The 27038-nt window shown below is 38.6% G+C and overlaps 1 protein-coding gene across 1 annotated transcript; it reads right to left on the bottom strand.

Moving 5' to 3' along the window:
- Positions 1-3549: 3549 nt before the first annotated feature.
- Positions 3550-27038, bottom strand: FBXO15 (F-box protein 15; the record flags this gene model as incomplete). The annotated part of the gene is made up of 10 exons (XM_084281376.1): positions 26920-27038; positions 24401-24520; positions 22465-22569; positions 19229-19471; positions 18740-18949; positions 16772-16901; positions 14437-14519; positions 13370-13515; positions 7196-7320; positions 3550-3834 (listed from the first exon to the last, which is right to left on the bottom strand). Exons 1-10 carry the CDS (start codon positions 27000-27002, stop codon positions 3550-3552), a joined length of 1530 nt encoding a protein of 509 aa, XP_084137502.1. The 5' UTR covers positions 27003-27038.

Raw genomic sequence — 27038 nt, 5'->3', positions numbered from 1 at the left:
CTTTAACTCTATTTTTTTTTCCCCACTTATAAGTCCTTATACTTTCTCTCAAAAAAAACATGTCTTAATACTTGGATAAATGACACAAAACAACAAAGATGTTATCCTGTTTTCAGCATGGGACACTAACAAAATCATTAAAAGCAGCTGCAGTAAATCCTGGAATATGTGACCAAACTGTGACCTATGGCATAGCATCACAATCAGATGGGTATTTTCATGATCAGATTTCAACTGGTGCCTATTACTTCTCCTGGTTGTCCAAAAACTTATCTTTTATAAGCAAGACTGTTTTATCAGAGTGGGATATGCAGTCTATTCTGCCTTCTCTTGCACCATATATAAAAAGGGACTCAGACAGCTGAGGATTAGCTAGTAAAGAGATTTTATCAAAACATGGATTTTTTTTTTTTGAATTGATATTTTCTTTTATGAAAAGAACCAGTGCAGTTAACTAGTATCATCCCTTTTCTTTGTGGAAGGTAATATACAAAGAAAGGTAGATAGGAGTTGAAGAAATGGAAGTTTTGAGTGAAGCCACGTGCAACTGTCCATGTTTCTGATTATGTGGATGGTACTACTGAACCTGTTTCTGTTGTGAAATTTATAAGCAACCATCAGATGAAATTAAAACAAAATTTAGTGCTACAGCAGGTTTAGTTCAATCTCTGGTTTATCTGAAGAGGTGAAAATGTATTTTAATCTTCGTATGATTAGAAGGATTGGTGGTGGTGGTGGTTTGTTTCTTAAAGAAAATGAGGTACTTTGCTGTAAGAAAAATTTGGAAATATAACCAAAATTCAGCTAGAATGAGCAGTAACAGAAAATTTACTGTCTTATGGATGTTGACTTCAGTGGTTTTGCAGCAGGTCAGAGAACATAACTGCACATTTGACAAAGTCAATGCAACTAGAGTAATTCTACATCTTCGTAGGGAAGCCAAAGATTGAGAGTACGTCAGGACTGAAGTATGGTTTCCTTGCTAAAGATGGTGCCTCAAAGTTTCACTCCAGTCAAAAGAAAATCTTGACTGGTTGCTTTTCTGTGCAGCAAGGATTTCAGCACGTGTTGTTCTGGCATTCATTACACCCAGTACACTTGTTAAAACATTTACATTACTTCAAGAAATGCCAGTCACTGTCAGCAGTCAATAAGAAATGAGATGGAAAGCAGCTAGTCATGCGTTTTACATCAACTAACCACCAATCACAAATGTTTCCCTTTTTCATTAGGCAAGGTGATAGAAGTCAGAGTAGAACTGAATCAGCCCTAACTTCATTACCTTTGAAAGTTCTATTAAGAAACAACACTATTGCTGTAGTACAGATCCCCTATAGTCTCTGTGGTACAGATTACAAGGGCTTACACATAAACATTGCTTGCATGAACTGATTAATCTGCTTAAACTACAGAGAAAAAGGAGGAATTATTTTGAAGGAAATCACTATTTATATTAAAGTTACAGAAACCAACAACATAGTAGTGTTTTTTTCCTTAACAGAGCACTTCTAAACTACACAAATATGTTGTGGTTTGTAACATGCTATGTAATTGCATCAGAGTCCCAATATTGTCTTTTTTTTTTTTTTTTTAATAAATAGAGGGAATAGAAGATTTTGTCCTAAAGTTACTTCAAGGAACCCAAAAGGTCATGCACATAACTCCAATTTTTCATGAATAGTTCCTGTGAGATAAACTACATCAGATATGCATTGATTCCCAAGCAACTGAGTGCCACCTATGCTCAGTAAGAGCAGCTGTCAGCTCAGCTGTTCTGATGATTGGGACTCTAATTCACAGGCCAACAAGAGAGGCAAGTGGCTAGGTTTAAATCAGACAGAAGGTCAGAACACACAAAAAGAAACAGAACAAACGGGAATTTAAGGAGATCTCCTAAAATATTAGAGAAGTGATTTTATTGACAAATGCATTACTGGCACATTGTTCATATCCATGACTTCCTGTCTACCTTTTAAATCCTCTACTAGAACATATTAAAGTATTATTTTTTCTGACAAAAAAAAATAAATAATTAACGAAAGCTGTCAGAATATGTTATTTACCAATAACCCTAATGAATCGGAAGGAAACGGCATACACGCTGTTTTACTAGTAGGTTGTATTGGGTTTATGTAGCAGGGTTTTGGTAGCAGAGGAGCTGCAGTGATGACCCCTGTGAAGAACCCAGCAACTGCCCTCCATGTCAGATCAGCACCAGCTTCAGCCAGCTCCAAAAGGGACCTACCATTGGCCAGAGCCCAACTAGTGAGCAACACCGGTTGGGCCTCTGAGAGAGCAGAGGAAAAAAAATTGCTGTGCAACAGCAGCTGGAAGAGTGAGGAGTGACAACAGCCCTGCATGCCCCAAGGTCAGTGCAGCAGGAGGGCAGGAGGTGCTCCAGGCAGGCAGCAGCAGTTCCCCTGCAGCCTGTGGAGAGGCCCCTGGTGGAGCAGGCTGTCCCCCTGCAGCCCATGGGCGCCACATGGAGCAGATCTCCACGCTGCAGCCCCCCCGTGGGTAGAGGAGCCCCAGGTGGAGCAGGTGGATGTGGCCTGGAGGAGGCTGCGGCCCATGGAGAGCCCCCGCAGGAGCAGGCCCCGGGCCGGAGCTGCAGCCCGTGGAGAGGAGCCCACACAGGAGCAGGGGGTCTGGGGGGAGCTGCTGCCACCTGTGGGGGACCTGTGCTGGAGCAGTTTGCTCCTGGGGGATGGACCCCGTGGCACGGAGCCGTGTGGGAGCAGTTCCTGAAGAGCTGCTGCCTGTGGGCAGACCCCACAGGATCACTTCCCATGGAAGGAACTCCACATGGAGCTGGGGCAGAGAATGACCGTGAAGGATCTGCGGAGAAAAAGCATTAGGGACTGACCACAGCCTCCATTCCCCCCTCCCTTACACCACTCAGGGGGAGGAGGTGGAAGAGGGTGGATGGGAGGAAGGTGTTTGTAGTTTGCTTTTAGTTACTCACTACTCTAGTCTGCTAGTGATAGGGAATAAATTATATTTATCTCCCTATGTTGAGTTTGTTTTGCCCATGAGGGTAACATACATGTATGAGCGATCTCCCTGACCTTATCTCAACCCGTGAGTTTTTTTTCATCATATTTTCTCACCCTGTTCTGATGAGGAAGGGGAGTAAGAGAACAGTTGTGGCGGAGCTTAGGTAGCCATCAGTGGGAAACCACCACACAGACAGAAACATGAATGCTCTTACAAAAGCTTCTTCACAGTATGGCTCTCACAAGAAGAAATTTATTAACCATATTAAAATGTGCCAATAAAATCATTACTAAAAATAATTTCAATATGTTCAGTACCAGGAACAGACTAACCATGTGATGTTCAACAGAGAAAAAAAATATATTAATTTATATCAACATCTCTCTTCAATTTCATCTATGCCAATTAAAAAAATGCAATTGCATTTGTTACTGAAAAACTGAAAGATACAAAACTTGCAGGAACACTATTTACTCATTCGCATCAAATCTTAAACATGAAAAAATTAATTTTTTTCTTTGTTAATGCGAGGAAATTAACACCCCAGTTACATCAGTAGTTTGTTCCATACCAGTTATTAACCTTTTCAGTGCTTACGTAGAGCACCAGACTGACTATGAAATACTCTTTGGTTTCTTCCAGCCATACCAACTCAACACAGACTTTACCCTCTGCATCTGCATAATCTGTGGTATAGACACAACCCATGTAGTCATAAAGGCTGGACTCCTTGGAAGACAGCCCCTTGGAAGACAGTTCCATGCAGACTGGGGCACTGAAACACCAGAAGGGCTTTCGGGCTTCATCCAAGAGAGTAACATCCATCACAAAACAGTCCTAAAACACAAACAGAGGAGATTATTTTCCTATGCCATGGCACAGTAAGCAGTTCTGTCCCTGACTTTAGGGAGAAATACTAAAGGTTCAATACACAGCAAATTTTGGTATGAAGGCTGAAAATTCAAAATATAATTGACAGTGTTCTACTGACTACTGCAAAGCAACAGATACTTAGAGGTTTCTTACAGAAATCAAAAGTACATCCTACAGGCACTAAAAACTGCCTTGCCAAACAGAAAGTTGCACAGCCAGCCTAAATCATTTTTTCTTGCAGATTTTTTAAGCCTTTAAAATCTGTGGTTCAAAATAATTAGTTACCTTCCCATTCAAATAATAATAGTCCTTTCAATATGAGAAACTTGAGTTTAAACCAAGGTACTAAACTTCTATGAATGCAGCAATGTTTGCAAAAAACATTCAAAGAGACAAGCCCTAAAGCAGCCAAAAAACCACAATTACTCTTATACGCCAGCTATAAATGAAAGGCCACTCTCTGAATGGCTGCAAGCATCAGCTCCCAAAAAGGTATTATTATTACATTGTCTTCTCCTCCAAATAATTCTTCTTGTTTAAAAAAAAAACTTGCAAATAAACATTTTCAACACTACACAACTACATCGCTTTCTAAGGCTAAAATCAGGATGGCAATTCTTGGCCACTTACAAAGTGAAGTTTTCACATATATGCCTTAAAAGCATACAGGCTGTATATCACTGCTAATAGCAGTTATTACCTATTCTCACCTGTTCTGAATCAATAGTCAATCAGACAATCTTAATTATATATATATTTATATATATATATATATATATACACACATGTATATGCATTACTTCCAGAAGTATAATTTGTTCCAAAATTAAACAATGCAACATCACCCATTCTATGCCAAGAAATAAATTTGGAATGCTTTGCTTTGGAGTATTATATAGCTGTGTTTCTGTAGCTTTAACGGTTATTTCACTACTACTGAAGTTTAATCAAACAATACCAAGCAGATGGCAAAACCTTAAGAAGTGACGTGACCTATAAAATTTTCCTAAGCTTGTTATTATAGACTATGCTGCAAATATACAGTTCAAACCAAATCTGATGATCATTTAATAATTTATATGACCTATAAATATACTTGAAACAAAGTAGTCTTAAGTGAATTCTATGGAAAAAATTGTACTGTAAAGGATCCATCGCCCTACTGGGATGGTGTTGCCTGTGTTCTAGTCACTGCCGGTGGGCAAAGTCCTTGTTCCTAACTCTGTAAAATTGGGTGGGTATCTTACACAGTGGGTCCATGTTTACAATAGTTTTTGAGTACAAGAGGCTCAGAAGATACAGTGTCTTCTGGGGATATCCTTTAGGGATGGGACTGGGTAGGTCAGGTTGATGGTTGGACCTCATTATCTTGAAGGTCTTTTCCCACTTAGATGGTTCTGTAATTCTATAATTCTAACAGCTACTATTTTGTGGTCTGATATCTTGCATTTCAAAGGCCAATTGTGAAAAGTAAAGCAGGGTGGCCCTAAGCATTTGGTGGATCTTTTTTTCCTCCATACATTCCAAAGTATCGGTACTTCAATTTTCATAAAATACCCAGAAGTGCCAGACAAAGTGTTTTTTACTGGAAGTACCAGAGAAAATTCAAATAAATTCAAAATAGTGTCATATTCTGCTCCTGTCACTGATTTTATTTGGCCTTCACGTGTTTTAAGAGTTATAGAGATTTATGTCAAAAGCTAAATTGAATTCTACCCACAGCTGTGTTGACATGTGCAAGCGCTCACCATAAAACAAGGGGTTTAACAAAGATTGATATGATTTATTTTTTTTCCTAAAAGCAAATATTCAGTAGAACTTATGCTGCAAACACGTAGGACAGAACTAAACTAGACTACAGGCTTAGCTCTCTGTTTCCTCTGACAGTTAATTTCCCAGACTGTTATATGATACTTACGATTATTTTTGTGGAAGAAAAAAAAAAATCCTGCCAAGCAGCTGTAAATCACCTGATTTCCTGATATCTGCCCAGCACAGCAACCAGAGTTCCTACCTCTCATCACACACTTTTCAGGGAAATGAAGCACACTGTATGCCAAGATCCCACTAACTTTACATAGGCATTACATGGGCACACAAATTACACAAAACATAGGCATTAAAGAAAGATGGCAAACAATTACTTTTAAAAGCATTTTCTTGTTAGCTTGAATTCCTTCTACTTGCCAACATACAACAGTCTTAACATACACAGAGAAAGGATTTGCTGTTCTTTGAAAACAAACACCTACCTCAAAACCGCCTGGTACAAACTGAGAGGGGAAAAATGCAAGTGAATTAGCTTGTCAACAAGGAACGTGAAGAAAAAAATGCTATGAGTAATTAGAGAGGGCAAACTGAATGGAAACTAATTCAAGCTCAACTGCAGTTGATGCTCCTAACAGATACACGTAGGTTACTAAGTTTTAATGATAAATTTTATATTTTTTGTTGCACAGGACAGCTGGTTGACGCTGTAAACTACAAAACAAGTATGTTAATGCCTATGAGCAAAATATTATCAGACAGTATTTCATTTCGCCCTAATGCAGGATTAGAAGGAGGATAATTTTCTTAATTGTTTTACTCTTTTCAAGTAATGCCAGAATCAACTGTTGAACAAAATCTTATTATTTTTTCAGTAGTGCTTAAATTACTTTTATTAGTATTTTTGGTACTTCTGAAATATCCATGCAGCTGAAGTACGTTTAAAAATATGTGCCTTCACTGTTGCAAGATCTACAGAACTACTCTTAATCTTCTTAGAAATCATTCTTTAGGAATTTTATAAAGGAGAACAAGTAAGAAGTCCACTATAACAAACTTTTAACCCAGGCAACCCCATGTATGAGGCAATAGCTAGGTTGTCTCTGCCTGTGCCCACTGCCATTTTAATATTCTTCAATAGTTTCTAACTTCCATTGCACACACACACTACAACAGAACTGCACAGCGTTTCCCTTGGGGGTTAAGGTGTATTGCCTGCAATGAAAAAAGAAAAGGCACATCTGCAGTACATTTTTTGTCCAGTGCTTCCAAGCAATGCTGGTCAAACAACATTTTCAGCAAGCTGAAAGCACTGCAGTCATCATCATATATGCACAATGGGTCTATCATGCAACAAATCCTCCAGAACACAAAGTATTGAACTATTTTTCTCAACATTCACATGATTTTTACAATACTTAAATTCCTTTTTATTTTTTTCTAGAAGACATACCTTCCACAAATAAAAACATTTTAAAAAGTAGCACATTCAGGATGCTTAAACATCATTCTGTTTTGAGATGAACATTTCCAGAAACAAAAAGTATTTCTGACTGACCTTTACATTGCCTTTAAAGGCATCTGTTTCCCAGGATAAGCCAACTGTCCCAATAAGAGGCACGTGCTTCGTATTATCCTTTAAGCTTACAACTGTGAGCCTTAAATATCCATTTTCAATGTCACCTGAAAATATTAATAATATATAACATTATACATCTGCAAATCAAGCCCAGTCAAATATGCTATTTATATTCTCTCTCTTCTTCTCTCCTTACTTCCACCTGCTCACCTGTAAGGAACTCCAACATACACCAACAGCTAGCTATCCAGCACATTATGGAGAACTTAAGTCACAATTTGGGGCTTTGATTTTGTGATCCTCAGTAGAAACAGCAGCTAAAATAATTCTGATTTCCGTATAAAAATCTGAAGGCCACCAAAGGCCTTACACAAGGATGCAAGGACTACATTCCGTATTTAATACTTCAGTCACATGCCACCAGCGCCTCCATTGCTGCCTGCCCCCAAAAAGTCAAACTTAATGTATAAAACATGAAATAAATGCTGAAATACCTTCCTCCTACCTCTCCTTCCCCCCTCCCCCCTTTATTTTTTAATTTTTCTGCTCTGTCTAGTTCTTCAAATAACCCTACAAAACAGGAAACAAGGACAACAATCAGCCCTTCCTGGAAAGCATACTGGGTCATTTAAACTGACAAGCACTAAACCCTGATTTGGATCAAGTTTTTAAATTATGATGCGTTTTTAAAGCTTCCTTTCTCTTCTTTCACAGAATTATTAAAATCACTTTATTATTATTAAACATAACTATTTCTTTGCTATGTCCTCCTCTCCTCCCAGAGAGAGACTGCCTTTTTAGCTTTTTTTTTCCTTTTTTCTCCTGCTATTGGAAGAAAATTAAACAGGCAATCCAATGGTCTGTTTATAGTTTGAGTTATAACAAAACAAGCAAGATCTCTGATCACAAAAAATGCACCCCATCATGACAGAATAAAGTTTCTTAACAGGATTTCACTTCAACAATCTTATTTGAACAAGAGATACTATCTCTCTTCAAATAAAGAAGGAAGGCACTTGAGATGCGAAAGGGGAAAAAAATGGGGGGTGGGGGGGGGTCAGGGAACAGAACCAAAAAGTAGAAAGTAGCTAATAGTCGCATGAGGCAGGTAGAAGAGAAAGAAGGAACTCATACATGCACACACACACACACAAATAAATAAATAAATAAATAAATAAATAAATAAGAGAAGAAAAAGAGAAGTTGTTTGCCCATGGTTCTCCATCAATAAAGCCCATTAGCTGCAAGAAGCTGAAGACAGAAGCAACATCAAAAAGGCAAAAAGCCTTTGCCTGGTGGCTGCTGAAAGCAGATTGCTAGAGGCAAAGTGACAGAAAAAGACTGAGCCCATAGTTTACCACAAAAGCCAGAAACGTCTCTGAATTGGTACCATGGGACCAAGCAACACCCATGAGATGCTGGAAAGACATCAGTCAAGTAAGGAGTCCAAAGAGCAATGTGTGGAGAAAGCAGCTCAACGCATGAGAGGATGCGGAAGCAGAGGATTGCTCAGTACAGACACTGTCTAGAACAGGAGTGTGAATGCAGTCGAACCATCTTGACTATGACCAGAATGTATTTGGTATGGTTGAAGGAAAACCACTGAATCGTTGAGGTTAGAAGGGACCTCTGGAAGTCATCTCGTACAACCCCCCTGCACCGTTGAAAAGAACCTGGCCATATCCTCTTTGCACCCCTTTGGGTACTTATGAAGACCAAAAGCCTCTCCCTGGAGCCTTTTCTCCCACTGGCTGAACAGTCCCATCTCTCTCGGCCTTTCCCCATACTGGAGATGCTCCATTCCCATTATTATCTGTGTCAGACACTCTCTAGTAGCTCCATGACTCTCTTGCACTGAGGAGCCCAGTATACAGGGGCCACAGCATTCTGGGTGTGGCCTCACCAGCAGAAGGGGAGGAAAGAACAAGCAGAATTCACTTCCAGGATCCAGGTCAGCGTGCAAAAAAGAGGTGTTAAGTATGGGTGATGCCTACCCATATGGTTCAGTTCCAAACTTCAGTAAATCAAATCCAATGACAATATTTCATTCAAGATGAATATTCAAGCTTTACAAAAAGAACGTTAAGAGCCTGAGCTTAAAGATGAGCTTTTACACAAGAGATTTTAAATGACATCAGGCAACAAGCATTTTTTTCCAAAGAGCTATGCAGCTTTCTGCAATTCAGATTTGAATGGATGCAGCTATTCTTCTCACTTACTCAAAACAAATTAAAGTTTTAATGGAATAAGGACAGATTGAAAAAAAAAAAAAGAAAAAAAAAGCACACTAATAAATTAATGTAGCCCAGCACAACAGTGTTATTGCACAATATTAGTAACACCAACTACTGCACTGCTAGATGGGCCACCTGGCTAAGATGCACGTTGGAAATTGCCTGTTGCAAATACTTCTCAACTTCAAGTGAGAATAGAAAGAAGCAATGCAGAACAGCAGGCAGATAGCTAATTACACATGGGTTAGTTAACCCAATCCTTATAACCGTTTATTACTTTTATATATATATAAAAGCTAGTCCTGGTATGCATAAGAAAGAAAACATACTACTAGAAGTACTACTACAAGAATCAAAGTGCTAATTACTTACATGTCCCCTTCCTCATCCCAGTCAGATAAGAAAGAAAATGAAATTAAAGGGCAAATAAAGCTCTGTTAAACATGGATGAGGCAAATTAGACAGGTTTCCCTTCAACCTGATCTGTAATTTGTTTCATTGGTACAGTTCAGAGTTTATGTAAGACAGGTAGAGCAGTAAATTGGCCCTTCAGTCAACACAGCTTAAAGGGAACAGGCACTTCCAAATAAAGGGAATACCAATATGGAGAACATACAACATGTAGTCGAACCTCAGGGAAAGAAATAATAACCCAAGAGTTCACAGGCACTTATTTTTGCTAAAAGCATGCGATTTTGATTTGCTAACCAAGCCTTGTTGTGAGTTATAATTTGATTGTTATTTTCACAGGTCAGGCTGTGCTTGATGCTAATTCTGGTGGTAACAACAAGCCTTACCACGCTGAAACGGTCATTTAAATTTGTAAATCAATCTTCAAGGTCGAGCAAAAACTTTCCAAACACAGGATGGGATATTTTGCAAACTAATCTTACAAGCGCTCCAAACACCCCCTTACATTTGTTTTATGAGCACACCAAAACTGACATCAAACAGGAATAACACTGAGAAGCCAAAGCTTAAAGTACCATGCTGCTACAAAGCTATACTTAAACAGATGAAGAACTAGGTAAATACATTGCAAGGATGTTTATTAAAAACCTAGATAGTATTCCTGATTTCTGGATGAGTTATATGAAAAGCTTGTCACGGCTTCCTGAAAACAAGAAAAGTTTTCTAATACATTCAGTTTGAAAGCTTTTAGCATATTCACCCTACAGTATCTGTCAACAAGACCATATTAGCAATTCAGTTTAAATGGAAGGAAGCATAAAATAAAATGCTAACAAACAGCCAAAACAGGGTGCCAAAACAGCCAGCTACTGCAGTGCAAGTATTAAGAACAAAAAAAAGATCTGAAGTCATACGCAGTCCATCCACTTGGTTCAATGAAGTGTGATATAACTTTTTTAATTTAATGCTCGGAATCTTGCAGAAAGAATTGAAAACAGAGCAGGAAGAATGAACACAGCAGTAATGGGCACTAATGAGAGCAGACAAAACTAAAACTGAACTTGAACAAATAAATCAGTAGCTCTCTGGAATAACAAATGGGCTTTCCCTGGTAACCTAGATGTGTCTGTAGCTTCAGAATGTAAACAAATAAATAAGTAAAACCTCAGTATAATAACTCACAGTTGATCTGTGTCTTAGACTGTGAAAACTGCCATTGGCACGTCATATGCATAATTTAAAGTAACTGTGGATTGGGTAGAGAATTTTAAGAAACAGCAAGACTTCTCACTATGTGAGAAACCTCCACGTTCCAGCGTCATCCGACAGAATGAGACAAGGAGTGTCATTAGATGGAGCCTAAAAGCAAAGTGCAAACCATCAAATACAAGAAGATGGTTATTAATATACAAGTATATGGAGGAAAAAAGACAACAGATGAGCTTGTTGCCTGCAGAACCATGGCCTCAGCTGGCTGATGTCCTCTGAGAGCAGAATGCAAGGCCTGCTTCACAGAGTTAAAGAACTCAAAATCAAAACAGCCCAGAAAAAAAAATACTGATCATAAAACAGATTTTCTCACTATCAAAGTGAGATGGCATCACAACCTCAGGTCCTGGACATTTGCTACAAAAACTTGCCTAAAGATCAGCTTAATCTTTAACAGAAGTAACTCCTAAGTGGGGAAAATAAAATAAACTGACACCAAAAAAGCAGGTGTCTCACATCTTGCTCTCTTGTGCAGCTGTACTGCTAGGAGCCTGAAATTTTCATTTTTATAGAACAAAATGTAGCTTTCACCTCAAAAAAAAAAAAAAAAAAAAAAAAAACCAACAAAGAAAGAAACAAACAAAAATCCACCCACACCCCCTGGCCAGTTTACAGAAGAAATTATTCTTTTTCGGAGGGCATAAAGAGGACTCCTGTAATAACAACGTCTCAGGAGAGATTTCTGTTGCTTCATGGCTAGAAATTCACTGAAGTTTTATTCTTATAAGTGTTCCCGTATTTCAAGCTTGGAGCTTCAGGGAATCTGAGAACATGCATGTTTCAAATCCAAAGGACTACAATGCTGCATACCAGCCTACGGTCCCAGTGACAGTTCTATTTGTTACAGCACTGTGAAGCAGTCAAGCCTGGTAGCAGTGCCCTCTACTGTCTTCTTTAAAAGCAGTATTTTCTGAAAAAGGAAGGCTCATTTGTACTGTTATTAGAAGAACAGTGGGAAGCAATAATTAATTTACAGTGTTTCATTGTTTAAGATCTAAGAGTTGTGAAAAAATATTTATGCTTGAGTAAGTAATTATTTTCTGTATTCTGTATCAGTACTTTCACTATCTGGGATCGGGAAAGGACCGGATTTGATGGGACCTACTATTAAAAAAAAAAAAAATCACTGAAAAACTGAATCTTATGCAATAAACGAGCAAGATTTATGTTTTCCACAGTTTCACCATTCACGTAGTTGTCATTGGGGCACTCAGTTGTTCAGCAGGCATATTATATCATTAAAGCTCAGCTTTAACAAGCTACAGTATTTACGTATGAGCACACATAAAGACTTTGCATTAATTGTCACCAAGAAAAACGCATCCCTAGCCAGCTTTGCAGAATTTGTTGGCATAGCTGTATCTGCATAAGCTACAGGATGAAGAAATAAGCGGAAAGCCCTCTGTCATCACATGAAGCTCTGCTGCGAATGTAAGACGCCAGCAGAAGAGATCTTTGCTGATAAAGCTTATTCAGGATTGTAACAGCTACCCCAGGAGGACTTTTATTCTTAGAGCAACACTTGTACCCTGGGACTCTGCTGATCGTAAGACAGCTGTAGTGTAGCTGCAAGCAGGGCTGTGTTAAAGTCAAGTCAAAGAAAGATCATCCATATTTTTGGCAAAACCCTAGTGAATTATTAAGTTGGGTTGTACATGAACAATAGGGATGGCTAAGAGTATCTTATTAAAACAAAGAAGAACTGAAAATTGTCAGAAAGGGCAGCCTTAAACTTGAACTAAATAAAAGCTTTAAATCTTAAAGTCCACACAATCTCCTACAAACATATTGAAATATTCAACCTGTCAATGTACCTAAAGTATACTTGAGAAAAATTCTACAAAAACATGACCAAGGAATGTATAAAGACAAACTCACTTTCCCTTACAGTAAATAAGTAGGTACGAACACCTGCCTGCATGAAAAGCTGTGCCGCTGCATTATTACCTCAACACTGAACCAAACTAAAATACCCTTACAATTCGCAGATGTTATAGCTCAGGCCTGACATTATGTTAATGTAATACTGGACAGACTTCATACAGAGCAAGCTTACAACACCTCACCACACGCCATGCAGATATAAAGAAATAATGAAACAACAAGAACAACAAAACATACCTTACTCTAAAAATCCATTTCAGTTTCTTCCCTTAGAAGAGAGAAACTGAATCTGAGAGGGGAAGCATAGCAGCAGGGATCGTTTTAAAAACAGGCATTACTGTTCTGTCAGCTCTACCTTTTCTGCAAAAGAGGCTCTTGAATGTTCCACACAGGTAAGTACAGCTTCCACTGTGCATATCGAGATGTAGGTCGTAGTCATGCAGTCCATATTCTGGGTCAATATCATCCAGCATAGGTTTGTTAGATGGAAGGACATATTGACTTTAAGTAAAAAAAAAAAAAACAACAACATGGAATTAAGAAACAGGGAATGACTTAAAAGAAAGAGATACAGTATATAACCCGCACTGAGAGGTTATAGGAGGGGGGAAAAAACGTTACAAAATACGAATTTTCATCTTTGCTAATGCTTTTGAAAGTCAAACATTTCTAGTTCACCATACTTTTTTAATAGTTTACTAATAAGCTCCACAGTCTAGCCAAAGGCAGTAAATATGACAGTCAAATTTTAAAGGCAGATCTGTAAAACTCCAAAATATGGACTTGTTTACACAAATTTTAAAAAATGCATCATCTTATCTACAAATCTAAAAGCCAACTAGCTATAGGCTTCTCTAGAACATCAGTTATTCAATAAGCTTGCCTGTACCTAGCCCAATAAACTACTGCACACAGATGATCAGAAGAGCCCAAAGCCCAGAGGCAACTGAGCAACAAAACTCATCCTTTTTGTTACTGAGACTGCATTAAGTCTTACCTTCTGCATGAAAAGAGTCATACTAAGTTATAGGAGGAACATAAAACTACCACTAGCACATACAACTGAGCAGAAAGTTGAGTGGGTAGGATGAGAGGTAAATAAAACCCCCAAATCATTCTCTATAGCTAAAAAAAAATAATTCCCATATTTTCAAACCATTTATAGTGTGTAAACACACACAATACACTGGAAAACAGATACCATAACAATGCCTAATAGCATAACAATGGCAACATTTTAGTATAAAAATAGTTCTACACCTTTGTATATAGTTACCGTAACTTGTTAATATTGAACAAGAATGGTCAATTACTGCCTAAATACAAACCTCTTATCAGCAACCAATTTTCATTTTAAAACCCAAAGTTTTACTCAAAAGGTTATCTTTATTACCCACAGAGGAGGAAAAAAAAACAACTTACACAGTAGCAGAACCCAAAGTGCTTCTCTCAAGAAGTTGATGATAATGAAGACTTGCCATAACAAAAGCAATTTCATTTTTTCCCTGAAAAGTTAATTAAAGTAGATGTATTTTCATCCAGAAATACTCTTTTTCACAAGGTCTTCCTGAGCATTAAAATTCATAGATAAATGCTGCTTATTACTCTGCTAGTTATTGTAATAATGGCAGGATGATTTAACACGTGGGCAAATACTCCTATAACTGCAACTCTTTTCATGGGAGTACAGAATGTAGGTAAAAAATCACCACATTTCTGCATTCTGGGGAACAGCAGGGAAACGCCAAAGCAAAAGTTATCAGCAACAATCAATGAGTCTTACTTCTCCGGCTTCCACTTATCACCTCAAATGGGATAACTAAGAATAATCAAACAGACCTTACTCCCAGCTGCTAAATACCTGAGCAGCAAACGTAAGGAACTATTTGCAAAGAGGGCTAACAGTGAGGAATACAGAGTTATTTGATAGAAATACTGAATTTCAAAATAAAACCCTAGATGTCTTCACCAGATTATGTACTCCTGGGAAAAGGGTAAGACGTGCCTTCCATTAGGCTACATGGCTTAAAGAAAACTTGAAAGCTCATTGTGAGAACTAAACAGAGCCAGAGGTATCTATTTACTTCAAGATCACAGAATGCTGATTTCAGCCCTTATTTTTTTAAAGAAAAATGCATTTGTAAGTCCTACATTTGCGAACATGTAGACCAATGGTAAAAGTGTTTACTGTTGCCAGACTCCTGAAAAGCAGGTGACTATTGTTTCCATCTCTCTGGGTTACCCCCACTCCATATATTATTTTTAGCTAGTCCCATACTTTTGTAATGCAATATTAATGCTATAAAAGATATGAAATAGGTTTATTACTCACAGCGTCTCTCAGCCTTTCTCCATCCAACTAACAGAAAGCCCACATAACCTGTCTGTGGTTGTCAAACCTGCCAGCATCAACCATTTCTGTTACACTGCTAAGCTCTGTGTAAAAACCAAGATGTCTGGCATTTATGATTATTACACCCATCTACAGTTAAGTGCCTAATGTTACTCTGCCCACATGGAGAGTAAGAGCAGCTGTTCAGAAAATTAAGCAGGAAAAATATACTAGAGCGAGACACTCGGTGGTTAACAATTTAGTGGAACTTTTGTCTGAACCATTTCCAGGTGCTGAAAGAGTTCTTTTTCCAAGCACAGGAAGAGGTAACACACTAATAAAATGACAGGGACAGCAACACAGGGACACCGGTCTACTAAATATCTGAATATCCAAAGGAAATGGTTGTTCAGTTATTGGAGCCCTTCAGAGATTGAGACAGTCAACAATAGGCTTGCACAGGTCAAGCAATTCCAAAATTCCTAGGAAATGAACACCTTCAAGTAAGGGTGAAGCATATATTCCTTCTGTGGTTTTAAACAATCCCTCTGGTAACTGTGTACATTTGAGGTAGCAAGAGTATCCAGTTGAAAATAAGAACAGTTTCCAGAAACTTTCATAGGCTCCCTGAGAGAAGTTCCTGGCCAGTGGCAAATAACATCATTAAACCTACCTCATTGCCACGGCTGGGGCAGCAAGGAAGGGCTGCCACCCCTGAATTCAACCCAGGAACAGAAAGTTTGAGACAGTATCCAGCGCACAGATGCAGATTCCTTCAGAGTTGAATTCTGCTCTAGATGAAGACCGCTCTCTAAAGATGCCCATCTTACCATACAGCTCACAGACTGACCCCTGAACACAGACACTTCACTTAGGCACTTACTACCAAGAACTGAGTATCTCCCCAAGGGCACTATTTACAGCATTCCTTCTGCTGGCAGAGGATACGATTACCTGGTGATGTAGACTGAAGGAAGCAACTAGCTTCCACCTTGCTTTGTGGGAATTTATCACTTTGAGTAAAAGAGACAAGGCAAGGAGTGAGAATGGGGGGTAAGAAGCATCACCCTCCTCAAACTATTCTATTTAGAACGTCTTTGGGATATCAAACTTTGACATGTGAAGACTGCAAAATAAATACAACTGAACACAGAAATAAAATCATTACAGTATCTAATATACTGATACATAACTGTTTTTTCACTTAGAGGATTTTTTGTTTGGAAAGTACAGATATACCTGTGACATCTCTTTAAAATACAATCAATCATCAATTTGCTACCCCTACCTGTATTTTCCTGCTTTTAATTTAGACAAGATCTTTTAAATCCAAAGAGAAAAGAAAGATGAAAGGGGGGAGGGAGGGACGACAAAAAAAAAATAATCAAGTCACAATAAAGCACAGAAATAAAAATGTTACTCTACCTTCCAAAGTCCTACTAAGAGTCCGGGATCCAGACTGAAGAGCTGGACAAGCTTATCGGCCCCAAGTGTTACATTACTTTCAGTCAGGTTAGAAAAATCATATTCAGCAATTAGGGAGCGTCGACGGGGTCTTTGAAAAGAACATTCAGCAAATAGCAACAAGTTTATGGCTCTTTCTTTATGTAAAAGTTGAGTTAAACTTCATTTTTAAATCTGAAGTTCTGACTAACAGTACTTGAGGAAAACTATTTTCAAAGTACTCAGCATACACAGCAATAAACTTTACTTCTAAACAAGAAGTAAACAGATCCTACTGGCAGGATCTCAACAGCTAAGAGGAAGAGAAATAATGCCACCACAAGATTGCTTAATACACTACTTTAAAAACATATATAAAAAAAGAGAGGATAAACAAATATGCTTGCCCATTTTTTCAATATATCCACAGAAATCTTTATCGTTTGGTTATAATAGTACGCTGGTACCAGATGGAGTCATGAAATATTTCAAAGTATGAAGCTAGCTACTTGGAAGGCAAATTTAAGTCCCCCCACAGAAGCAAAATTCCAAGGAAAGATCAAACTGCCTATCTAATAAATCATGAGCTTCTAACAGAGGAAATTTTCCTTTGAGAAAATTATTTATAGATTGTTCATTGTAATTAAAGCAATTTTGCTCCTTAACAGCATTTTATTGAAGTTCATACTTTTGCAGGCATTCTTATTGGCTAATGAGGCATAACAAGAAAGAAAGCAGAGTCTGTGTCACCTACTCAGAATGGGGAAAAAACTCTTTTTACAACTCTTCACAGACTTAAGCTCCTAATGGATTCAAAAACGTTCCTAGATTTCCCAGTAGTTTCACTGCACACTGCCAGGAAGACAGAAACAGACAGCAACTTCCTTACATTGGCTGGAACTGTAGGATTTGCAGCAGGGAGGGACACTAACCCCTTCTATCTTTAAGTCAATCAGGCTGGTGGCAAATACTTTCCCAAAATCTTTGCATGAGTTCCTTGTTTTAACATTCTGAATACCATTCTAATAATATTTGGGAAATCATCATCTTCATGCATATGCACAATCTCTAACAACCCATGATTCTGGAAATACACCAATTGACTGAAAGGTTTCTTTTACTACTTTCTAAGTATGAATCATCATCTTGGTAGAAACAAGTACATTCTTCAGATAATTTGACTGGTACACTTCTACCTTTCTCACCTTTTTAGGCAAGTACTTTGCTTCTTCCAATGGAAACCTGGCTTTGTGGTTTTTTTTTTCTTTCTTTTTTTTTTTTTTTTTTTCAGGTGATCAACAAAACTCTTTTCACAGATCTACTGCTAGGGATATGGTTTTTTATTATTATTATTATTATTTTGATTTGTTGCCTGATTGGTTTGGTTGCTTTTTGTCTGAGATCTACTGTGTGAGAAGTGTGTAGCTGATACTGCATATACTAAAACCCACGTAAGACACAGACCTGGAAAATTCCTTTCCAGCAACCAGATAGATACTTCAGATACACATTTTAAACGTAGTCATCTTTTCTCATGAAATAACACCAGAAGAGTCTCATACACACTTAAGTTATAAAAATAACAGCCAAATCCTTCCTTTTCTATACTTAGCGTTTCTAACACCTATCCTGCATTGTGTATCTCTGCTTCATTTGTATCTCTGCTTCAGACTTAGCTTCCCAAGGCAAGACCTGTTTACTAGTTTGTATGGCAGTAGCTTGTGTTGGCAGTAGCTGCATTAACCCATGAATTAACGTCACCGAGTACTGGATTATATCTATTCCTTGCTAAAAAGCTGTAACTGTGGACAAGCAGGACACAGGCTTTGGAAGATCTATCAGAGAGGCTTTCTCACAAAAAATTAACTTGTTAAGTCAAAACAAGTTTAGATAGCTCCTATAGACACTTTATCAACCAATAAAAAAAAATAATCTTATGTAAAAACTCACCCATTCTTGCTAGGAGCTTTGCTTTGGTCAAGAAGCAATGGAGTCACTCCAAATAGTTTTAGGCTTAACAGGATGTCTAAGCATGGCCAACTTGCGCTATACCAAAATATAGTAACAGATGTGTCCTTAAAAAACAGGTCTGCCTGCTCCATTACATGTTCCTTTCCATTTCTGTCCTTCAGAACAATCATCCAGCTCAAGCCAGAGGCTCTGATATTCAGGAATAGAGAGGGAATGGAGGTGTTTAGAAAAAAATATTAATATTGTAAAAGATTCTCAAAATGACTATGCTTAAATTATGCTTCTAACAAGGTTTTTAAATTTCTATTAACTGTTACTTATTTAGGTCATTAGTCAGCTGTAGTTCTATCTTCACCTCATGATATGCAATTTATAGCTCTATTTCCCAGTCCCCCCAGCTTTCCAAATGCATTAATGTTGTGTACATTGTTCTTGAGTAAATGTCTTTGGTGACAAGCCATTGCTTACTTTATAGCTTTTTTGATTCTATTTGGAAGACCTGTATACAGATCTGCAGGTTTAACAAGTTGCATTACTCTACTTGTGACAGCAGCTGTTTGTTTCAAGATGTATTCTTTCTTCCAGTATCCAGGCTTTCTATCCTGTATAGGAGCACAGCTCAAGGGACCATTTTCTGTCTGCACAGACTTCACTTTCCAAATTGTCCGTTTTGGTGGAAAACAACCAGAATAGATTTTCAGCCAGATTCCACTGATAAAACATAATACAAGGGAAAATAACATAAATGTCAAGAGTTACTTAATTATAAGGACAAACCATCAAGTCACTTCAGCAATACATCTTATACGCAGCTCGCAGATACCACTAAGCATAATGTTGTCAGAAAAATATAAAGTCCTAGTTTATCAGCAAACTGTGCTTAATCTAAATCTGAATTTATAGAGGACCAGAATGTGTAGCCTCCTAGGTACTAGTCCAGAAAATGCAAAGGCACAGCTTGTGCAGTTTTGCCTATGGTGATCTTCAAACAGCTCATATCAGGTCAGCTCCCCTGGTGCAAACCTGAAAGCTCAGGAAACAAAAGATGCTAGATGTCAGCATGTCTCATGAGCTTACAAGGCTATCTCAGAGGACACAGACTCTGAACACATTTCTTCTTCTGAAGTATACATACCAAGTGAGATCCACTTGTGACTTTCTGTTCCACCAAAGCAAAAAAAAAAAAAAAAAAATGGAGGGGGGTAAGTTACCCAATTAATTCTTACAATATGCCAGCACGGTTGGTAAATATCACAATTACATACAAAGAAAATGTTTGGCTAGTGATGTAGAAAGTAGGATCACTTTATCTTGCGAACTTCCCACTCTTTTGTGCTTCTCAATAGCATACCAGATCACGTGTTTTTAAAAAAACTTTCCCTAAATTTATGCTGCTACTTCCTTCATAGACTCTCCCTTAGACTCACTGATTTAAAAAAAAAAAAAAAAAAAAAAAAAGGTACAGGTTTGAAAGAAAGCTATCAACAGGAAAAAAAGCAAAGGTAAGTCTTGTCTGTCTTCCTGAAAATGTAAAGTGCAGGATGAAGCTCAGAGACAACACAGACATACTGTGACTTGAATGAAAACTGATTAAGCTTAAGCAGTTGCTTTCAAAAATTCCATCCCAAAATAACGATGCATCCTCATCACAGAAAATGAACTTGTGAAACCCGTGTTTTAATAGCTCTTACTCAACAAAAGCAATCTGGACCCCTCACGTCTCTCACACAGACCCAGACAAAAGAGGGTGGAGAAGGACAGTTAGAATCACTGATGTTTGACAGAGGTATCATTGTCATGCCAACCCCTTCCGCACTCTTTTGAAGAGTTCTGGATAAAAAGATCAAAGAAACATCCAACAGGAATGACGGTTTCATCTCTTTACTGTTAGGAAAAAAGAGGGGTCACATTTCTCTCCTAACCCACAATGATCTCTAGGACAGCACAGAGGTATTGAGTACAAGACATTAAAAGAATCCAAACAATAATGTGCATTTAACGGTTTCCAATTAGATTTCTATTTCTGAAGTCACACAGTCAACAAAACTGTGCTAAAGGAAACTAACAGCAAAAGAAATCAAATTCTCAAGAGAAATTCTCTGCAATTTATCAGCAAGATTACCTTTACCAGTCCTCACTTATCCCCAGGCAAACTTACGTTAATGTGCTTTGTAATGCATTTCGTCTCCCTCCTTACAGCATTAACGCATTCAAGGACTAAATGCATCCATCCCACTACCTCCTGTCCAGGAAAACCATTCCAATTTCATCAGCTACTGAGAATAAGCCTCCACATGCCCATAACCAGACTTTGTTACTGATGCAGAAGTACTCAAAGTACCCAAAGACAAAGCACAGCATTAGGTATCACAGATGCACCATGCTGAAAGACTGACAGTCCTGTTGCATCAAGAGCCATTGAACCTGCTTGACAGTAAGTACCTCCAGGACAGCAGAACTATCCTCAGAAAGACACTCTGTCTACAAACAAGGCCAGATTTGTCACAGAGATGTGCAGGGACTTCAATTAAAACTTCTGTTAATGTTAATTCACCAGAAGATTCAGGGACTCAGGAAGGTCCATAGAAATCCAACAGGAAGACGTGACCTGATCTTACAGAACCAGCCAGTCTCCTAGATAAGGGAAAGCATCTTCTTCTCGAATCACATTTTTGCCTACACAATAATCTCTGTTGAGATTAAAAAATGGAAATGGACATTGTTGAGATGGAAACAGTTCCCCTTGATAGCTACAACGATTTTACCTTACCTTACTACCCCGAAGTTGAAAAAGCATATTAAGATATATAATTTGCATCAACTATACCATTTTTACCTAAATGGATGTTCTGACAGCTTAAAAAAAAATCTGGATTATGAACTTTCCTTGAAATTCATCAGTCCTAAAGGTGACAATGTTAACTAACTCACTGTTCCAATTTTAGCAAATAAGTGAGATACAGTTGCAGCAACTTACTATTTAGGAAGAGATTTTCTCATTTAAACAACACGAATGCAGCAGAATACTGGGAAAAAAAGAAAAAAAAAAACGATACCCAGGAATGCTAGTTACTTCACACAAACTAAGCTGTCTTCTTGATTGTTTCACAAACCAATGGCGATACTGGCTCTTTTTGAGCTCTGCATAAACAATCACTTACAAGATGGTTGTCAATATTTACTTTTGCCCTTTTTGTTTTCATTTAGAAGTCGCCAAAATCTGACAGAGAGAGCAACAGATAAAACCCATTAATCAATCACTTGACTATGTCAAATCCTCTGGAAAGAAAAAAAAATGATAAAGAGCTGAAGAAGTTGGACTTCAGAAGTTAGGAAAGCTGTAATTCTACAAAGCTACTGGCTACACACCTCTAAGGGCTGCCTGAATCAATGACCCAGCACAGGTGCACATGAATACAAACAGAAATATATGCAAATTTTATAACAACATAAATGCTAATAGCAACATTTCAAAGCACTGTATTTAGTTTTCGCCTCATAACTCCCATTAAAGTTAATAGGGCTTGCACAGCTAGAATTCCATGCAGCACATTGTACTGTGAGCTACGCAGTACATTTTCAGCAGAGTAATTGCCAGTAGGTACATGCACCAGTGCTCTGGCATCAGCAGAACTAAATTAGAAAGACTCGTAGCTCAGGTAAACTCAGCTGCTGTGCAAGAAAGACTAACGCGCTTCCCTTACTTGTCATTGGCCAGATGATAGAAGCGCTTGTTCACGCAAGAGACGCACAGCAGGGATACAGCATCCAGATAGGAAAATATCTTCACCAGCATTTCTGATGGCATGCTGGAAAACAAGAAATGCTGTTAGACTCGCCTGCAAATTCCAGAAATGACAATGGCAAAGAATTTTAACCCCGAAACTGAGCAAAAAGAAAAAGAGATTAAAACTACCAGTTCCCAGATCAAACTTCAACCTCAAGAGTTAATTCACAACGTTTGGGTTCTAATTTGTCTCTCTGATCTAAAACGTGCTTGAAACAATTCATCACAACCTATTCAAGTGGCACAGGACATTACGTGAAAAGTTATGGGTCTGCATTTTCATTAAACTTCAACCCAGCCTGACATGAAACTACCTCATTCAACTCCAGCCTCTTGCTGCTTGTACCATGATTTCACCACGCAGTCCGTCAGCATTTCCCAGAACTGCAGATACTCACTCACCCCCTGACTGTGCTGTCAGCTCACAGGATGCATCAGCACTGAAATGTCCCAGTCAAACAGTGGGATCATGCTATACCTCATCAAAATCTTCAAGCCACGTGTGCTCAGAGGTCTCACACAGCTCTAATTTATGTCAACAGGAAGATGTGAACTTCAAACTAAGAGTTGTGTGACACCTTAAAAACATTAATGCTTCTGTGTGTCTCCCAGGCTGCCTGATGAACTGCAGGTGCCAGCCGCAAAATCCCACTTGTGATGTTTCTTTGCAGGCTAAGTAGAATTGCAACAGAGCCTTCAGAGAAGACACCATCATTTTTTGTATTAACTGACAAACCCTTTGAGTAGTACCTGGTAACAGCACAGAATTTAAAAAAGAATAAAAGTATTTTATACTCTAACTTTTTAGAGCATGGTAATACGATAAAATCAAAATCACCACTGAAAATACAAACTGCTGTGAAAGTCAACGCCTCAGCCATGCCTCTTTTTTCCAACAGTATCATTTAGAACACTTGCTGATTTATAATACTTTATTCCAGAACTATATAGATTTCAAACATAGAATGATAATAATGTCAATACTCCAGGGTTTGTATTAAAACTCAGTAATTCAGTTGCACTATCAGAGAGGCAAGCATGCCAAAACTTGCATAGTTATTTACGTCAAAAGGATTCAAACAGCGTAAGCCCCAAGCAGTTACTGCATTTATGCCACAGAAAATTTAGCAATGATCCCTTTAAAAGCTACAAATTGGTTAAAATAATATGCTTGATCTCAAATTCTCAGCAGTAGTTTTCACACCCACATTATTTTTCTTTTGAAGGAAACTTTTTTCTCATCTTTCACACAAACCTAACAACATAAGGGATGGCACAGGCTATACAATGGGAAACAGAAAAATGACTAACACAGAAAGCTACAAATGTGTGAAACAAAGGAATTAATCTTCCCTACAAAATACTTAGGTGCTTTTTGTAGAAATGTAAAATATCTTTAAAAATAAAACAACTCACGACTATTTTAAAAAGTGCCCTTTCAATGTCAAACTGAGAGAGAAACATTCCCTCTGCAGCATGTTTGCAGCAGCCACTTCCCTCTCCCTTATCTCACTCCACCATTCTAAGACTACCTATAAAAACCAAGAATCATCAAGAGAAACATCAGGAGTTTAATTCCAAACTGGCTTTTCTTTACATAATACAATAAGAATTTTTATTTTTAAGGATCATCACATCCCATGACTTGCAAAGGAGTTGCTGAAGGCTGCGTATGACTTGGGTCCTGAGGTCAACTCAGGATCCCAAAGTAGGTCAGGAAAGCAAATCTCCTTTTCAGCTCAGAACATCTGACAAGAAAACGTCCAATGCATTAACTTAATAACTGTACACAGTGAAAAAATTGCTTGTACTCTGCAAGGGCTCTTACAGTCTTATATTGAAGACATACTCACCTCTCGATGCACATATTAGCTTTTGGTTTTATGGGAGGTCTCCAATATAGACTTTTAATTTTAGTATTTACAGTTTCAGAATATTCCCCAGGCCTGGCAGCAAAGCTCCTCGATGAATTTCTAGAAAGCAAAAACTGTTAGGAGTCACATTATAAAATGAAGAAATATGCATATCATGCGCATCTAGACACCACATCTCAAGAGACAGGATTGAGGGCACACATCATGTGGTAACTCATTATCGGTTCACAAATTTGAACAATTATCCCCTAAAATATCAGGCAAAATACCTAAAATACCTGACATCGGGAAGATGTCAGATTTAAACTCACAGGTCTCTCTCCTGTGACACACCTCTCGCAGCAGTCAGAAGGGAGTGATGCTGCACCACCAGGTCAGTTGGAATCCGGTAGAGATCTAGCACACAGCTGCACCATGGCGGGCACCACGGTCAAGCTCCAGATAGACCCCCGCCATAAATCAGACTGCCTGTATTAATCTTCTGTTTTGTAACGTTACGCCAGAGGCATTTTTGAGGCATCCAATTTTCGTAAGCTATTAGAAGATACCACACAGAGCAATACCTGGAAAGTCTCTCAAAAACGGCCAAAGAATTCCGTTGACTGTACAACAGAACCTCATTTGAAATGAGGCTCTACGCTCACTTCAGCCCGTCCCCTGCTAAAATACTAGCAGCTCGACGGGTAACTGTCAGTTCTACAGGAAAATATTTGGTTATCAAAGCTTTTATTGCTCATTTACACAACAATTTGTATACAAAATACTCTCTCTAAATAAAAAGTATCCTTTAATACTTCTAACACAAAGTCTTAGAATCCAACAGGCTACACTTTTTTTCCATTTTTCTGATAGGAGGAACTAAACTATTTCTCATATATAAAGAACTTCAAAGTCGTAATCACAAACCCCATCTTCAAACCGCACACATATATTCAGACGGAGTTCCCATCTTCATCACATCCCTATACTTAATACCTACTGGTATTCTGTGATTCCACACAGCAGCCACAACTCCCCACGCACTCTGTTAGTGCTCCACAGTTTGTAACACCAGCTGGCCTCCTAACATCTGGTCAACCCTGCCATGGCTATCAGCAATCAATTAATGTCAGAGAAAAAAAAATAATTTTGAAGCAAAGGGGCACCCCATATATTTAATGCATACTGTTCTTGATTTAGAATCTGTTTATGCTCAATGAAAAAAAAAATGTGAAAGAAAAAAAAAACAACTGTATCCTATGTTGTTGACTGTGCCATATAAAAAAATCCCTGAAGTTATCCTGGGAGCTGTTATAAATGCAACACAAAGACATACACATTTCAGTTTGGATGCCAAAATGTAATAGACTAACAAAATTAACAGCAACAAAAAAAGTAACCATATGTCAAATACACCCTGAAGGTCAAGGAAATGTTTTAGTGATGGGTATTATTAACAAGCACATTTAGAAAATGAGATGAAGAACCAACTTGAATGAGTCCATAACAAACGGCATTTTTCAGAAGCCATTAAAGGGATTTAGAAAAAAGTCCTGTTCAGCAACAGCAAAACTACCTCTATACCAACAAAGATGCTCTAGCTTGGAGGCACAACAACCTCAATTGCTATTTCATTACCTTTCAATTTGTAGGACTCAGTTTTGTACCAGTATTTTGACTTTCATACCCGGCGGTACTCGCAACGTGAACATGTTTTTGTGGTTGCTGCTGTTGTTTTGGGTTAGGGTTTTTTGTGTGCTGGTCAGGGAACAAAACTATTTCAAAGAATGCCTAGGAAGCTGTAATTAATTACAGAACCTGTCTACTTCTCCAAATGTAGTGGCATACCTGTGGATAAACACAAATGACAGCAATGTTTTGACATTACTTTATTCCTCAGCTATCGATTTCAAGGTCTTTTGAAAAGGTGGGTATCACCTATTTTGGTTACAGGTTAAAAAAAGTGGGGAGGAATGAAACAGCTGTTAAAATGATTATAGATAAGGGTTGGCTGAAAAACCTCCTTTCTCGATTTTACTTCTGAACTCGGTGCTTTGGATTTTCAGAATCTGAGCGTGCACTGGAAGGACTGAGGAATCACACCTTCCCCAGAGAAGCCGTCCTATTTATTACAAAGGCCTGACTGCCTTGGACATGTAGACATTTGGCATTAAGATAATATGGCCCTTTTCTTGTCAGACTAGTGCAGATTGCGCTACTCCTCTCAGCTCAAGCACCTAGCCCAGGTTTAAGCCGCACTCCTCGGGACAGCAACCCCAGAAAGCTGCATGTTAAACTTTGGTTGTCTCCTACACCTGGGAAGGGCTGTGCTGCACATCTCGGGCTGCATGTACCCACTGAGCCACCCCAAAAACCCTCTTCATGGCCGGGCAGGGTACAGCACCCAGGCCATGAGGGGCGAGCTCAGAACTGGAAACATGAGCCATGAAGCTGGCGATGGCGAGACATGGCAGCAAAGAGAGCACACCCTTTTGCCGGGCAGGCACACCACTAATTACCTGAGCCCTGCGGCGGCGGCAAGAGGGGCAAACACCCTCGGCGGCCCGAGCCCGGCGGCACCAAGAGGAGCCGCCGCCGCCATGCCGCGACCCCGCTGCCGCTGCGCCCTGCCGGGGAC

This window comes from Netta rufina (genome assembly GCF_964035555.1).
Source record: "Netta rufina genome assembly, chromosome: 2".
NCBI classification, from domain to species: Eukaryota; Metazoa; Chordata; class Aves; order Anseriformes; family Anatidae; genus Netta; species Netta rufina.
This window is presented reverse-complemented; position numbering and strand designations above follow the sequence as displayed.